This window comes from Podarcis vaucheri (genome assembly GCF_965113315.1).
Source record: "Podarcis vaucheri genome assembly, chromosome: 13".
NCBI lineage: Eukaryota > Metazoa > Chordata > Lepidosauria > Squamata > Lacertidae > Podarcis > Podarcis vaucheri.
Window position 1 is genome coordinate 7,570,381 of NC_138751.1, and position 16,361 is coordinate 7,586,741.

The 16,361-nt window shown below is 48.2% G+C and overlaps 1 protein-coding gene across 1 annotated transcript; it reads right to left on the minus strand.

Moving 5' to 3' along the window:
* Positions 1-1,524: 1,524 nt before the first annotated feature.
* LRP10 (LDL receptor related protein 10) lies at positions 1,525-15,789 on the minus strand. Its single transcript, XM_082196796.1, has 7 exons — positions 15,234-15,789; positions 12,449-12,487; positions 10,518-10,650; positions 10,183-10,373; positions 8,481-9,336; positions 6,349-6,478; positions 1,525-5,177 (listed from the first exon to the last, which is right to left on the minus strand). Exons 1-7 carry the CDS (start codon positions 15,298-15,300, stop codon positions 4,593-4,595), a joined length of 2,001 nt encoding a protein of 666 aa, XP_082052922.1. The 5' UTR covers positions 15,301-15,789; the 3' UTR covers positions 1,525-4,592.
* Positions 15,790-16,361: the final 572 nt, after the last annotated feature.

Genomic DNA, 16,361 nt, shown 5'->3' on the forward strand with positions numbered 1-16,361 from the left:
TGTAGCTTTGCTTCTCACAGTGAGGGAACCGCCAGAAGGCCCTCGGCGCTGGACCTCAGTGTCCGGGCTGAACGATAGGGGTGGAGACGCTCCTTCAGGTATACTGGGCCTTTGAGGCCGTTTAGGGATTTCAAGGTCAGCACCAACACTTTGAATTGTGCTTGGAAACGTACTGGGAGCCAGTGTAGGTCTTTCAGGACCAGTATATATAGCCTCGGCGGCTACTCCCAGTCACCAGTCTAGCTGCTGTAGGCTTCAATCACCAGCTTCTTCAGAGCCTTCACAGCTTGACTTGTGCAAACTGCAACAAGCAGAGGGCACTGTCACAGACACTTTCTTGATTTACCTGCACCAGGCAACACATCTCTCTCTTCCCGCTTTTAGAACTGCGTGGGTCCACTGGCTGAGTTATCTTCACAGCAGCTCAACAAAGGCACTGTTTTTGTCGGTTATGTCTCACATACAGGAAACTGAGACTCTGAGCGAAGACAACTCCGAGCCATCCGTGGCTTGTTTCCATAGCGAAGGCTTTGGGGCTGCTGTTCTTACAGACTGATGTAGCAATCTGTAAGAACAAAGGGTCCCAATGCATTTTCACCCACATACAGTGGTACCTCAGGTTACATATGCTTCAGGTTACATACGCTTCAGGTTACAGACTCTGCTAACCCAGAAATAGTGTTTCAGGTTAAGAACTTTGCTTCAGGATGAGAACAGAAATCGTGCTCTGGCAGTGCGGCAGCAGCAGGAGGCCCCATTAGCTAAAGTGGTGCTTCAGGTTAAGAACAGTTTCAGGTTAAGTATGGACCTCCAGAACGAATTAAGTACTTAACCTGAGGTACCACTGTATGTCTTTGCCAAGTATCCTGGGATAACGTCAAGCCATTCTGTCTCTCTATGGCTCCCCACATTTCTTCTCTTAATTCTGCACGACGTTAGGGGGGGGGACCTGACTGGCAGGGACTGTTGGGAATTGTAGTTCCCAAAACATCTCAAGGGCACCAGCTTGGGAAAGGCTGGTTTACACAATCTGCTAACCCTGGGATGAGAGAGACACAACCTTGATCATGGCTAGAGAGGTACTCTCTCCAATTTGGGACTCGCCCTCATAAGCACGTCAGAGGCGGACCAGAGTTGAAGTACCATATTTTTTGCTCTATAAGACTCACCTTTTCCCTCCTAAAAAGTAAGGGAAAATGTGTGTGCGTCTTATGGAGCGATTGCAGGCTGCGCAACTATCCCAGAAGCCAGAACAGCAAGAGGGATTGCTGCTTTCGCTGCGCAGCGATCCCTCTTGTTGTTCTGGCTTCTGAGATTCAGAATATTTTTTTTCTTGTTTTCCTCCTCCAAAAACTAGGTGTGTCTTATGGAGCGAAAAATACGGTAATTGCTACAACTGACCGTAGAAACAGCTTTAGGCAAATGGGTCTCTCCCTCATCACATCCCCCGAAACCTACAAGCCTTTTTTGGCAGGCGGTTAATTAGTTGGCTCAGAAACAGAAAGACCGGTGTGGGAATCCACCTTACAGTTCAAAATCTCTCTTTTTAATTCTTAGCAAAAAACTCAAAAAGGCAACAGAAGGTGAAATAACAAAACAGCGCGGCCCCAGTTAGTGGTCACAGCTCAACGGACTAAAATACACAGTGCAAATATTTGCTCATCTAGAACTCGACGTTGTCAGTTATCCACACACACCTACCCAGATAGGGGAGAGAACAGAACAAGACAGCAGTAAAACATTAACTCCTGGCTTCCATTAAATGTCGCCACTGATTTCTCCGAGAAGCATCTCTTGTCAGCAAATAAGAATAAATTATATATAATTTATATATGTATATATATCTATATATCTCACACCCATACATACTTGTGCCAGCAGCTAAAAAAGCCAGGGGAACCAATGCACCGTGGGTTCATTTCAATGGGGCTTGAACATCTCACCTAACTCTTTTTTTAAAGGGGGGGAGACAGGGAATTTGTGGCCTTCCAGAGGTTGCTGGACAGCAGCTCCCATAATCCCCGTGTACCGACTGTGCTGGCTTAGGGATGATGGGAGTCGCAGCCCCACTTCCCATCCTTGCTGGGGTAGGAGTTCAAGGCCAGGAGAGGTACAGTAATAGCTGCCAACTGCAGAGGCCCCCCACCTCTGCCCTGGTTTGCTTCGTCCGAGTCACGTGGAGCGCCCATAGATTGTGCGATTAAGAAGGCACCGGTTTAGTGAAATCCTGTTAGGAGGTTTCTTTACCTGACAGGATTGCAGCGTATCGTTTTGATTTGGAATGTTCTGCAGACTTTCTAATCTGGTGGGGCTCCCATCTCACCCCCCCATTTGCATATCAACAGCTGGATCAACAATTGAAGAAGAAGAAGAATCCATCATGGTCATTGCATCTGAGCCTGTTATTGCCAAAACGAATCTCCGGACAGTGAATCGTGTCAGTTGAAAAACAACAACGAAAACCTGTTTTCTTTCACCTCTATAAAGCTTTATACAGACATAGCTTAGCCTTGCTACTGGGTTTCAGCAGCACGGCCACCACATACCCTGTGGTAGGGGATAAGGAACCTGCGATTCCTCCGACGCTGCTGGACTACAACTCCCATGAGTGCCAACTTCTGTCCAAGATAGTTGGGGTGCTGGGAGTTGGAGTCCAACAATATTTGGAGGCTCAGATGTTCCCCAGCTCCAATTCACACCTAATGGGCAAGAGGCAACAGAGTGTGAGAGAAATTCCACTTCTGAGATGTGGGCTCTCCTTCCTCTCTTGCCCCTTCAGCCCCTCCTGAAGCCCTCAAATTATGCTCCAGAAGGCAAGGGGACCCCCTGAAGAAGATCTGGAGGCAGCAGAGGAGAAACCAGAAACATTCTTGCGCAAAGCTGATATCTTTTGCACAAATGGGCAGATAACATTGGAAGTCACCCACAACGTCCTTTTGAAAATGTTTTTCGAATATTGTCAGTTAAATTATTATTGTTGTTGTTTTTAAAAATAGACATACAAAGATCTGGGCAAAGACTCAATGCAGATATTATCCTTTTTAAACACCTGTCTAAGAAAGATGCTTAAGAATGAGCCACTGCCTTTAAAAAAAAATCAGGTAGAATTAAGAGTTGTTAACTGTTCTAACGTCATGTTTAGAAAAACATATCTTCATGCTCTGACTGGCTTGAATGAAGCCTTAGCTTCATCTTTAAAAAATAGTACTCTTTATATTAAATAGCCAGAGATAACCTTTACCTCTTAAAATCTATTTTTTATCATCATTTATACCAAGTTGTGTTAATTTATTGGGCCTTTGGATTCATGCATCGTTTTCTGTGCTTTTGGTCACCGCCAAAGAAATAATCTGCAATGATCACGACTAAAAATCTTAACTGATCACTCTTCTCAAGGAGCGTTTTCTTTAAAAAAATAAATCCTTCATACAAATTTTCCTTATTTAAAGCTGTTCGGATATTCCATGTGCAAAATTTAACTTCTTTCATTTTCTGTGTTTTTTCAAAAAATAGCTTACTTACAAAACATTTAATCAATAAAAGGAAGAAAACATTGTCCATCCTTTTCTTTCCCTAAGGCTGCAATTCCATCTCTATACTGGGGAGTAAGTCCATTTGAACAAATTTGGGATTTACTCCTGAGTAAACATACACAGGGAGTGCACGGTCAAAATGTTGTTTTGCAACTACTGCAGAAGAATTTAAGCTGAGTTGCTGACTTCAGCCTTTCCTCCTTCTTTTAATCTTTCCACAACTCCACAATAATAATTTTCTAGTCCACCCGAATCACGTGATTTTTTTCCTCTCTGCTGTGGCATTGCAAAATAAGGATTGGGGTCCCGCCAATTTAGTCACTGCTTTTAAGGGTTACAGTGCCTGTAAGGGTTACTTCTGACTACTACATAGCTCTCCTTCCTTCAGGCAGACATATCTGAGCTTCTCCCTGCAGAAGCGTATTTCATTTCCTCCTCCTCACTTTCCAAGAACATTTCTTAAAATGTCAAGTGCATGTACTCCTATCACTTCTTCCACACAAGCCGCGATTTCAGCACCAACTGAAACAAAACCCGCGGCAGGCAGCTCTCAGAAGATGGAGGTGTCAAGATAACTGGGTGGCCCCTAGGGATTTGTTTTCTCTCGTCTCGTTGCGCAGAACTAGAAACAGCGATGGTATACCAGATCAGAATCTCTCCCCTTTAAAGAACCCCGATTTACGTGGCACACAAGCATCGCTCCCCTGTTCCGCTGAGCTGGTATTTGAATCCTCAAAGTGACTGGGGAAAGAGAGGTGTCACGGTGGCTCCTATTCTCTTGCTCAAACGCCAAGCATGGAAAATAACCTTTAAGAACTTTCTTTTTTTTTTTTTAACTGCCATACACTGCCATCCTTTCCCATACACCACAAAATATACCTTTAGGGAAGCGGGAAGGGAAGGGATTGCTGGTGGGTTGTGGGGGAGAGGTGGTAAGTGGGGGAGAGCTGGGAAAAATTCTGCTTCTGCTGTTGTGCATAAGTAACCCTGTGTGCAGTTCTTAAAAGGCAATGTCCAGTGTTTGGGTAAGAGAGTCCGGATGCTGCTGCAGAAGGCCGCTCAGGTCAGAAGGGGCTCGTCGTCCGCAGCCCAGTCGGCAGACGCACTTCCGCTCTCAGAGTCGGGCACGGTGAGGGACACCAGAAGGACGTCATCCTCGTCTTCGGGGGACGGAGGGGCGCTGAGGGGATTGCCTGCCTCCACAGAGCACGGCAGCGTAGGGGAGAACAGCCGTACGCGGAGAGAGCGCATCATCCCAGAGAACCGCGGGGTGGGAGGGGGCGGGGCCTGGGGCTCTGGCGCAGGCTCAGCAGGCGGGGGCGGGGCCTTCTGGGGAAGAGGCGGGGCTTGCTCTTCCAGCTGGCCGGAAGTTGTGTTTTCCTCTCCGGGTACTGGCTCAGGCAGGGTATCCGGAGTGGAGTGTGGCGAAGAGGTGGTTGTGGTGGTAGTGGTGGTGGCAGCGGAGGCAGAAGTGGAGGTGGTTGGGGCAGACCGAGGCAGCAGTCCCAACCGCCGCATGCGCCTCGCCAAGCGGCGCAGGAAGCGGCTGCGATGCGGGCGGTGGTTCCCACCAGTGGCAGTGGCGGCGGCTGAGTCGTGGCGGAACATATGCAGCAGAGACCTCAAGTTCCCCAGCACTGAATTCTGAAATGAAAGAGCAGAGGGAAGGGTGGTGAGGAATTAGGACAGACCGAAAACCAAACACAAGTGTGTTTACCTGGCAGGGAGAGTCTCTCAAGGAATCCCGGGAGGGCATATTTACCCATTCATTAATTTATTACCTTTGCAACCTGCCTGTCCCACTCCCCAAAGCAGCCCAGTGTGGCAAACATGTCAAAGCAGTATAATCTAAACTAGAAAAGGTTTTTGAAACATCAAAAACGCAAATCTGGAAGACACTAAAAACAATTGCATTCCCTCACAGTTACTAATTTCAACATTTTCAGTAGCCGTCATCAGTCAAATGCCTGGGTAAACAAGGATGTCATAAAAATTTATCCTGAAAGCCAATAATGAGGGAGACAGGTGCACCTCACCATTGAGGGCATCACACAAATGCAGAGCCACCACCCAAAAGTCCCTGTCATGGGTCAACGCCATCCAGGCAGCCTCCCCTGCCAATCATAGGGCCTGAGATGGTCAATATGCTGGGAAGACTCCAGTAAGGTATTTACGCTCTCCTTCTACAGATGCACGCCCTACAGTTCCTTTGCTGGGCACACCTATTATTCAGGTCTTCGCATCTTCGCTTGCAATGGTACCAGAGTTTTCAGAGTCCTCTTCAGAACTGAGTGATATGGGAGGCTGCAATACTGATGTTCATTGCAGGCCCTCAATATGGCGAGAGCTACTTGACACAGCCTCGCCCGAGTGCTCTTGTTGCCTATTGCTCCTCAAAACTCCCGGCTCAGAGTCCCCAGACTTCTGCCTCAAAGACACAGCTTTCTAAGAATGAATTGCATCTTAATATGAGGGCCATTTCCCAGCTGTGGTTATAATCGGCCCGAGCCATATGGATATCCCATCGTACAAGCAATGGAGCTTACAGAGAGGCATCTGTGCATTTTGCAATCCCTGTGGCAGCCAAGTAGCCAGAATAATGTAAGATCTTAGACCTCAGAGACAATTTCAGGAAGGGAACCTTGCCTGGCTATGTGGGGAGACGTGGGGAGTCAAGACATAGGGAACCCGTAGTAATCTTTCTGGTAGGGTGGACAAACAAAACGCTTTCTCACACACACAAAAATGAAGAGAGTGGGGCCTGTATATTTTGCCTCATACCTCAGGTTCTACAAATGTTAAGAAATTTGCTTACCTGATGAGGGTGCTCTGTGGGGAAGCCTTCGACGGGGGGGATGACGCCGCGAGCAATGAGTTGCCCGTAGGAAGGCGGCGCCTGCCGTTGCACCAGCCGGGCCTCCATCCGCGACAAGGGGGATAAGATACTGTGGGGAGAAAGAGACACACACAAAGTGTGAGATGAAAGCTGCACCCGTCACCCTCTCCATCCCTCCATAACATTCTTTTCTTATCCCTCCTCAACTCTCCCTCTCTCTGTCTGAGCGGAAGTTTCTAACTTCAACTTCCTTTCACTTCATAAGAACAGACAGTGCGCCCCACTGGGTCTGGCTGGGGGCCTGTCCAGCCCAACATCCTGTTCCTACAAGTGACCCAATGTCCACAAAAAGGAGCAGGGTTCAACGGCACTCTCCCCAAATGCAATTCCCATTGCCTCCGGCCATGGAGATGGAGCATAGCCCCTGTGGCCAGCAGCCATTGATAGCGTTATCCTCCACAAATTCGTCCGATCCTCTTTTAAAGCTGTCCAGGTTGGGGGTCCTCACTGCTTCTCATGGGAATCGATTCCATAGTTTTAGCTATGCGCCGTGAGAAGAAGCATTCCCCCCCCCGTCCCGAATCTTCCAACATCCAGTTTCGTTGGGTGCGCCCCAGTTAATTTTTATCGCCCACATTTTCCAGCTCTACAATATCTCCTGTATTCTTTACATTCTTTACAGGGACCCAGGCAGAGGGCCTTCTCGGTAGTGGCGCCTGCCCTGTGGAATGCCCTCCCAGAAGATGTCAAGGCAATGAACAACTATTTTACTTTTAAAAGACAACTGAAGGCAGCCCTGTTTAAGGACGTTTTTAATGTCTGACGCTGTATTATTTTTAATATTCAGTTGGAAGCCGCAGAGAGTGGCTTGGGAAACCCAGCCAGATGGGCGGGGTATAAATAATAAATTATTATTATTATTATTATTATTATTATTATTATTATTATTATTCAGCAATAGCTGCACCCACAGCGGCTAGGTCACTGGTTCACCATGTCCCCCAGGCTCCTCTCTCAGTTGCCGCCCACAGCAGCCATCCCATCAGGCTACAGGAACAGAGGGATAAGATGGCAGGATCTTGCTATCACCTCTACTGAGAAAGGCTAGCAGCTTTCCCTGAACAGTCCAGCAGGCTGCTACAAAAGCTCTGTCATTTAAGACAGCCTTTGCTTTTTTCTTTTTCCCTCCAGATCCTAATTTCCTTTCATGTTATACCCTTTGGACTGTAAGACTGAGGGCAGGGGCTGTTCTGTCACGGACATTTGTAAGCTGCTCTAGGAGCCTACTTCTGGCTGAAGCAGGGTGGATAAAATCAAGGATTTTTAAAAATAAAATTAAAAAATCGGATTTTTAAAATAAAATGCTTTTGGAGGAAAAATCTTTGTAAAGATAGTTTTCTATTTAAGTTACACTATAGTCCAAATGCTATTCATCAGGAAATAAGGATTTATTTAACCACATCAGTTAACAAACATGAATACATTTGCTATAATGCTATTGTTTTTGTTAATAAATTGTTTAAATTGTTATTAAGGAAATTATTATTTCTCTCCTTCCAATAAAGTACAGCAGAAAAGTTGTTCCAATATAAACAGTTAACTTAGTAAACCTCACAATAATTTCATAATTATCTGTTTCTAATGGTTTCTAATAATTATCTATTTCTAATAGTATAACCAAATCTGTATTTTTTATATAACTGTAAAAACAACTCTGAAAACTTATTATTCAAAAAGGAAACCTTTGTCTGCGTGTAAATATTAAGATTATACCAGCAAGAATGGGTCTTTCTGTAAAAAAAAATGATTTATATCAAGTCTTACTGACTAGTGATTTAGATTGATTTGATTTAAATTAAATCCACCCTGGGGTGAAGAGGAGGGTATTTAAGCAAATAAAGCAGATTTCTATACACCAGGGTACCACGATCACTGCACAGTACTTCCTGGGGACATCCGTCTTCCCTCTCTGTATGGCTCCATTCCTATACTTCCCACCAGTCTTCCAGTCCTGCCCCCCCAGTTTCCATTGCTCTCCGCATTTTTGATATCTCATGTGCACATTCCCTAAGCCCCAGCCTTGCCCCTCGCTGCCCGGCTGCTCCTCTCACCCAAACTCGTGGCTGCGGAGGGCATACAGTCGGCAGGTGCAGCCCAGCGCGATCACCAAGAGAAGGCCGCAGACCAGGCTGCCGATGACGGCCGCCGTCACCACTTTCCGCGGGAGGACGTAGGAGCAGTCCGCCTCGTCGGAGGCATCAATGCAGTCCGCCTGCCCATCGCACACCCAGCTCTCGTAGATGCAGCGCCCGTCCCGGCACCGGAAGTTGCCTGGCTGGCACGAATAGCAATGGCGCTCGTCCGCAGCGTCGGCGCAGAAAGTCTGGTAGTTGCAGCGGTCGGCCGGCCCGTAGCAGCCGGCTCCGCCGATCCCGCGCCCCCCACAGGGGTACTGCCCCACTGGGCAGCCTTTGCAGCCGTCCTCATCGGCACCGCTGGCGCAGTCCCAGAACCCGTCGCAGCGCTCGGCAGCGCTGTAGCAAGTGGCCCCCTCGCCGTCGCCTCCGCCACAGGGGAAATCCCACGGGACGCAGAAGCCCCGCACGTGGTAGGTGGCGTTGAAACCACGGCCTGATGTTCCCGGCGCCGCCTCATAGGACACCCACGCACGGCTGGAAGGTGAGTCCACGGCGACCACTTTCTTGTTGCTGGTGTAGTCAAGGTTGCGCAGCAAGCGGGGGCGCGGCACGGATCCGGGAGCCCCCTCGTACACCCTCAGGGAGTCCCCGACGCCCAGGCTGAGGGCGGTGAAGCGGATGCTCAGAGGCCGGCTGTCGTGGGCGTCGAGGGCCCATTGGCAATGCGCGGCGCCCAGGTAGGAGTCGGAGGCGAAGCCGGGCGAGAAAAAGATGCCGTAGAAGCTGTCCAGGGTGAGGTTGCAGGGGAAGACGGGTGGCCTGCTGGCTTCTGGAGCAGAGAAAGAGAGTGAGGAAAGGGGTGTGGAAAACACAGAATGAAGCTGTCAGAGGGGACTGATAGAAACCCAAAAGAGGCATGGAATGGGCAGAGTCAATAATACACAGATTTGTATTCCATCAGCTTGGGAGATGTGTGTTGGCAGTAACAACAACAACAACAGCAGCATATTTATACCCCACCCATCTGGCTGGGTTTCCCCACCACTCTGGGAGGCTCCCAAAAGAATATCAAAAACACGATAAAGCATCAAACATTTAAAACTTCCCTAAACAGGGCTGCCTTCAGATGTCTTCTAAAAGTCAGAGAGCTGCTTATTTCCTTGACATCTGATTGGAGGGCGTTCCATAGGGCGGGCGCCACCACCGAGAAGGCCCTCTGCCCGGTTCCCTGTAGCTGCATTTCTCACAGTGAGGGAACTGCCAGAAGGCCCTCGGTGTCTGGGCTGAACGATGGGGGTGGAGACGCTCCTTCAGGTATACTGGGCCTTTGAGGCCCTTTAGGGTTTTAAAGGTCAGCACCAACAGTTGAATTGTGCTCAGAAATGGTAGAGATGGGGGTTCCCTTCAGTTGTGGTTTCTCTCACTTTCTGATTTTTTCAGCCTTGAGATTTTCTTTCCTCATTCCCAAATCAGTTTGTGGTGGTTGTTTTTTAAATAAGAAAGAAGGGCGAAAAATAGCACCCCACCCATGATAAGGAAGGAAAGGAGGTCCATGTATACATGTGTGTGTGTAGGAGATAGATAATTAGAAACAATAATCAGGGAGGGAAATTGATGAGGAGAGAAGCTTCCGTTTTCTTCCCATAATGCACCAGGGCTGTGGATTCTGCCGTACCTCTCTCATATTTCAGCTGAAACCCATCTCCTGTCATGAACTTCCAGTTGTAACTAAGGGTCACGTTGCCTCCCTTTATCCGGAGGGGCTCAGGAGTGTGGTAGCCACAGATTTTCCAAGGGGATGAAGGGAGCGAGGCTGACTGGATGATCAGCATCTCTGAGGTACAGGAGAGATGAAAGTGCTGGAACCTGTGGAAGCAAAAGAGAAAGAGATCGAGAGAGATCACGTATGCATGCCAACTTTTGCTTTTATGTGGCGCTCCCCAGGAAATCTGAAGGATGCGCTCATGTGAGGATGGTTTCCGGGCCCAACTAAAAGTGCTCCCTTCTCACCTGATACTGATGATCTCCTCAGGGTCGGCCAGAATGACCCAGCTACAACTGCTGTATGTCGTCCCTTGGGAAGAAGGGCTACGGATCTGGCCTTGCGGCTCCTTCCGGACATCAGGGTAGCCTTGACAGACAGCTGTGGGACGAAGGAGAAGGTCAATGAAACAACGTTGAGCCCCTTCCCCATACTCCCAGCTCCTCCTGACTTTCTTTTATAGTTCCCCTTCGTAGTACAGTGGTACCTCGGTTTTCGAACATCTCGGAAACCAAACGTTTCGGCTCCTGAATGCCAAAAACCCGGAAACAACTGCTTTGGTTTTTGAACGCTTTTCAGAAGCCGAATGTGCCACAATACGGCTTCCGTACTGAGTTTCCCAGAAGCAAATACTTCCGGAAATGGCATGCTTCGGTTTTCGAACGTTTCGGAAGTCAAATGGTCTTCTGCAGTGGATTACGTTCGAAAACTGAGGTATCAAGATCTTTCTAGGCACCACAGTCTCCATGGTCATTTCAGGAGTCTCTCCCTTGCTGTCACTTATCCCCTAAAATGGCTCCCACCCCCACTTTACTCAGTGCCCTCCTCAGTCCTTTCCTTCTCCTTCTGAGCCTTTGTCATGGCATCCTGGTTCTCCAAACCCAATGCGGAGATAGCCAGCTATTTTTGGACAGCAACTCGCATCACCCCTTATAAGGGCTGTATTGGCTGTTGGCTACCCTTGCCTTCCCCTCAGGGGTGGTGACTGTGTGACACCCCAATTATTGATGGGCTGTAATTCTCCTCATCCCTGACCAGGAGCCATGCTGGCTGTGGCTGAGGGGAGCTGGAGTCCCACAAAGTCTGGAGGGCCACAGGAATCTTATTTCTAGCAAACTACTATTTAGGTGGCTGCATAAAAGTAAAACTAGGCTGCAATACGAGCCTGCTGGATCAGAGCAATGTCCTATCTGGTCCAGCAACGTTTTGTGGGAAATCCACAAGCAGGATTCGAACACAAGAGCATTTTCTCCTCCTGAGGTTTCTAGCAACTGGTGCTCATTACTGCCTACAGCCACAGAGGCAAAGCACAGCCATTACGGCTAGCAGCTACTGATAGACCTTGTTGTGCCTGATCCCTTTTTTAAAGCCACACAAGATGGTCACCACTGCCTCCTGTGGGAGCAAATCCCAGTTTAATTATGGACTGGTTGAAGAATTGCTTCATTTTATCTGTCTGAAATCTTCCAACATTCAACTTCGTTGGATGTCTGTGAGTTCTCCCGAAGAGGAGTTTAAGGGGGGAAATAGTTTTTAAAGTCATGTGTCTGTTTCCCAATTTGACCCTTTTACATGGTTTTGTACGCACTGTGGTGCACACTTTATGCATTGCGACTTGCAGTTATCTTTATCGATCGTAGTTCAGTAATTATTTATTGGAATTGTTAAGGGTGAATCTCTTGTTTAACAATGATGTGCTGATGTTTTGAGAGTTGATTTTATTGTGTACTATGACTAACAGACGATTCAACATGACTTTATCTGATATAAGTCGTTCCATTTGAAAGTTATGCTTTATTACGACTTTTTGTATTGGATCAGATAAGGTGTGTGCTGCTTGTTGCATATTTTGTTACTGTGAACCGCCTTGGGTATCGTAATATAGAAAGGCATTATACAAATTAAAAATGAAATGAAAATGAAAAGTATGAGGGGGGGACTTTTCTCCATCTCCTTTTCTCTAGGACATGCATAATTTTATAAATTTTCTATCATGTCCCCACTCACTCACTAAGATTCAAAAGCTACAGCCTTTCCTCATAGGAAGCGCTCCACCCCCTTGACAATTTTTGTTACTCCTTTCTGGACCTTCAAATATCAGCAATACCCCCCTCCTCAGCACCCACCTTCCCTCTCTGCCCCATGCCTTGTTCCCCCCCTCTCTACCCCCCCAACTCACCCGTGTGTGAGGAGTTGCTCTCAGTGGGCTGAATCCCACCTAAGGAATAGAAAGGAAAGAGAAAGTCAAATTCCAGACAGGCTGGCTGTGTTAAGTCTGCTTATCGGGAAAACACACAAACGAAGGACTTCCTGGTATGTTGAAGGAGCACATTCATTGTGGCCTAAGCCTCCATTAGGTTGGAGTGCACTTTGCCAGAGTTCAGCTGGTAGATAAATACTCATGCGTGGCAACAACAACAAACAATACCTTGCCAGCACAGAACACCTTTGCAACCGTTGCCGATTTGCTACCCAGCCAAGTGGCTACTCTTCGTATATAAAGCCCTCAGCAGCTTGGGAATAACATACCTGCAATATGTTTACAAGGGGTTTTATTTCTTTATATGTCCACTTGGCCACTTCAGTCTGGGGAACTGTTATAGGTGCCACATATTGTCTGTTCCACATTGGAAAGAAATCAGTATTATAGTGTGGCAATAGCCACACTTTGGAATGGCTCAGGACCGCAATACCTCAAGGATTGCCTCTTTTCATATGAACCTGGGATCATCTTCTGAGGCCCTTCTTTGTGGTCTGGAGGTCTGGAGGGTGGCAACATGAGAACGGGGCCTTCTCTGCAGTGGTTCCCTGTTTGTGGGATGCTCTCCCCAGAGAAGTTCGCCTGACGCTTTCATTATACATCTTTAGGTGCCAGGCAAAAATGTTCCTTTTTAACCAGGCCTTTGGTTGATGCGATTTACATCCTATGCCCTTTTAAAATGTGTGGTTTTTTTTGGGGGGGGGGCTACTTTTATTTTTATTAGGTATTTTGTGGTTTTATATCTTGATTTTATTCTGTGAACAGCCCTGAGATCCCCAAGCATAGCGCAGCATATAAATTCAATAAATAAATAAAATAAAATAGTAATAAATAACAACTCCCTGCCCATTGATACCAGACAAGCACCTTTGCTATACTCTTGCTATATGCCTGCTAAAACAATTTTGTTTAGGCAAGCCCATCCCGACAGAAAGAACACTGACAGGTGTTTTAGTGTGGTTTTAGCTGATCATTGATTTTAATTATCTCTAAATGTTTTACTTGAGGTTCTTGCATTGCAGGGTGTTGATCAGATGACACTGGAGCGGGTCTCTTCCAACTCTATTTATTCTATGAAATACTTGTTTTTATCTTTTTTTAAAAAAGACTGATAACTTCTTTTTGTAAACTGCTTTGAGGCTGGTTTGTTGTTGTTGCTATATAAAACAGTCTATAAATTCTATGAACTAAATACACAAAACCCCTTATAAACAGAAAGGTGAATAGCCTGTTAAAAACCAAGATAAGAACAGAGCAACCCTTTGCTATATATATATATATATATATATATATATATGCTTTCGTAGATTTTCACGGGTACAGGAATGCAGGTTTTGGTGTCTTCGGGTGTCTTCCCGTGTAAGAGTCGGGGTGTCTGGGCGACGTTTCGACGAGGTCTCACTCGTCATCTTCAGGCTGGTGTTTTCGGCTTCTTGTTACTGGAACCAGTAACAAGAAGCCGAAAACACCAGCCTGAAGATGACGAGTGAGACCTCGTCGAAACGTCGCCCAGACACCCCGACTCTTACACGGGAAGACACCCGAAGACACCAAAACCTGCATATATATATATATATATATATATGCAGGTTTTGGAGTCTTCGGGTGTCTTCCCGTTCCAGTAACAAGAAGCCGAAAGCACCAGCCTGAAGATGACGAGTGAGACCTCGTCGAAACGTCGCACAGACACCCCGACTCTTACACGGGAAGACACCCGAAGACTCCAAAACCTGCATTCCTGTACCCGTGAAAATCTACGAAAGCATATATATATATATATATATATATATATATATATATATATATATATATTCCTGGACTACAGCGACTCTGAGGTCAGCAGCAGAGTGCCCCGCAAGACCATAGCGTGTCTTCCAGAGTTTTCTGAACACTGACATATTTTGATGTCAGATTTCTCTCAGATTAGAGAACCTGAGAAGAAAACAAGGCCTTTGACAGGTTGCCTGCAGGAAGAAGAGAGGATTCAGAGCAGGTTTGACCTGGTGCATGACTCAGAGCAGATTCTGTTCCCCATATGTTTTAACAGACTGAAGTTCAAAACAACTAGAGGCAGCAGGTTGGGGAAGCCGGGCAGGAAGGAAGGCTATTAGGCCAAACTCCATAGTCTCAGGTTTCCTCCAACAGGTATAAACCGGAATGCATGCAAGGGAAATGCAGTCATGGCAAGGCTCCCTGTATCCCATCCATCAAGGAAGCTTCCTCCTCACCTGGGCTGATACCAGGTCTCCTGGGAGAAAAGGACTCCCAGGTGCAACAAGGCTCCAGTGACCCATAACTGCAAAAAGTACTGCGCTGACCCCTTTTTTCCAGGCCTGGGGTTAATGTCCACACCAGTGGATTGCCCATCACCACACTTAGCTTAGGTTTAGAGACCAAACTCTACAGGTGTGCCTTTGAATGGGCAGATCTCTGCCCCACTCCTAGCCACCCAAAATGTGGGCTGCTGCAAAGGACGACCTTTGACCCTCCAGGCTTTGCTGGACCACAACTGCCATCATCTCTGACCACTGGATATGCTGGTCGAAACTGATGGGAACCGGAGCCCCGGCATATCTTGGGGAGGGGGCACAGAATGAGCCCTCCCCCATCGCCATCATTTCAGCCACTGGGCACTATACGAAAAGGGGCGCTTGTGCCCCCAAAGGCAAGCCGACCCCGCGCCCACCGCGCCCCTCTCTCTTACCCAGCAGGAGCGCCAGGAGGAAGCCCCGGGCGATCCCCGAAGGCGTCGGCATCTTGGGGGGCCCCATCGCCCCCTCCGCCCGATTCCCCGTCCTCTCCGGCGCCTGTTGGGTTCCCACGCGTCGTGGCCCCGGAGGAGGAAGCCAGATCTCAAGGCTGGTCGGTGGATCCTTCTTTGGGGATGGTGGAGAGGAGATAATCCCCCCAAAAGGAAGAGACTCCCCCGGATCTGCGAGGGAAGCCGGCCGCTTTCACTTTCTCGCGCCTCTCCCTCCCCAGCTTTGACCTCTACGCCTCCATCCCCGGCCCCTTTGCCAAGTCAGCGCTGCTGGCGGCCCATCGCCGCGGCCTCGGGCCTCGTGGCGCCCCGTTCCGCCGGCTCCTCCCCGTGTATTCTTGTTTTTCGGGGTGCTTTTTTCCCGGGCGCTGCAGAGGACGCGTCCCCGTCGCCCTCCTCTCCGCCCCGAATGTTTGCAAACTTTTGTTTCCTCCTTCCACTTCCTGCCTTTGCAACTTTCTCAGCCCGTGGCGGGGAGGAGCGCGGGGTGGGGTGGGGGGGTGGAGAGGTGGAGGGGCGAGCCACGTGACCTCTTCCTTCCTGACCCTCCCCTTTCCTCATTCCTGTTTTCACACGCACACCCATCCTCCTCCTCTTTTTAACTGCTTCGTGGCACCGCCAGCAATTTTTGCATTTAATTCCCACCCCCGGTGGGTAAAGACTCAAAAAAGGAAAAAGAGAGAGAGGGAGAGACTCTCCCGACCTGAAAACGAAGCACACGACCCACAAAAAGCAATAGGGGGGCATTAAACCGGAGTGACACCGGTGTTTACATGGAAACCTGATCTTTCCAACATTTCCCACCCCCCTCCTTTCTGAATCCTTCCCATCGAAAAGGATCGAGCGGGAAAGTCAGCGCCCCTTTTTGTGATCCTGCTTGCCCTGGGGAGAATAAATACCATTTTCACACACACCCCACCAAATTGTCCGAAGTTACGCGGGTCTGTCCTTTTAAGAGTGGGCGCTCCTAATCCCAACCTCCTCCCCTTCCCGGACTCCGCCGTTGGCCAGCGTTTGGCGCCATCTAGCGTCTCCGGCGCGATTCTGCAAGCCGGGACAAGAAGGGGAGCC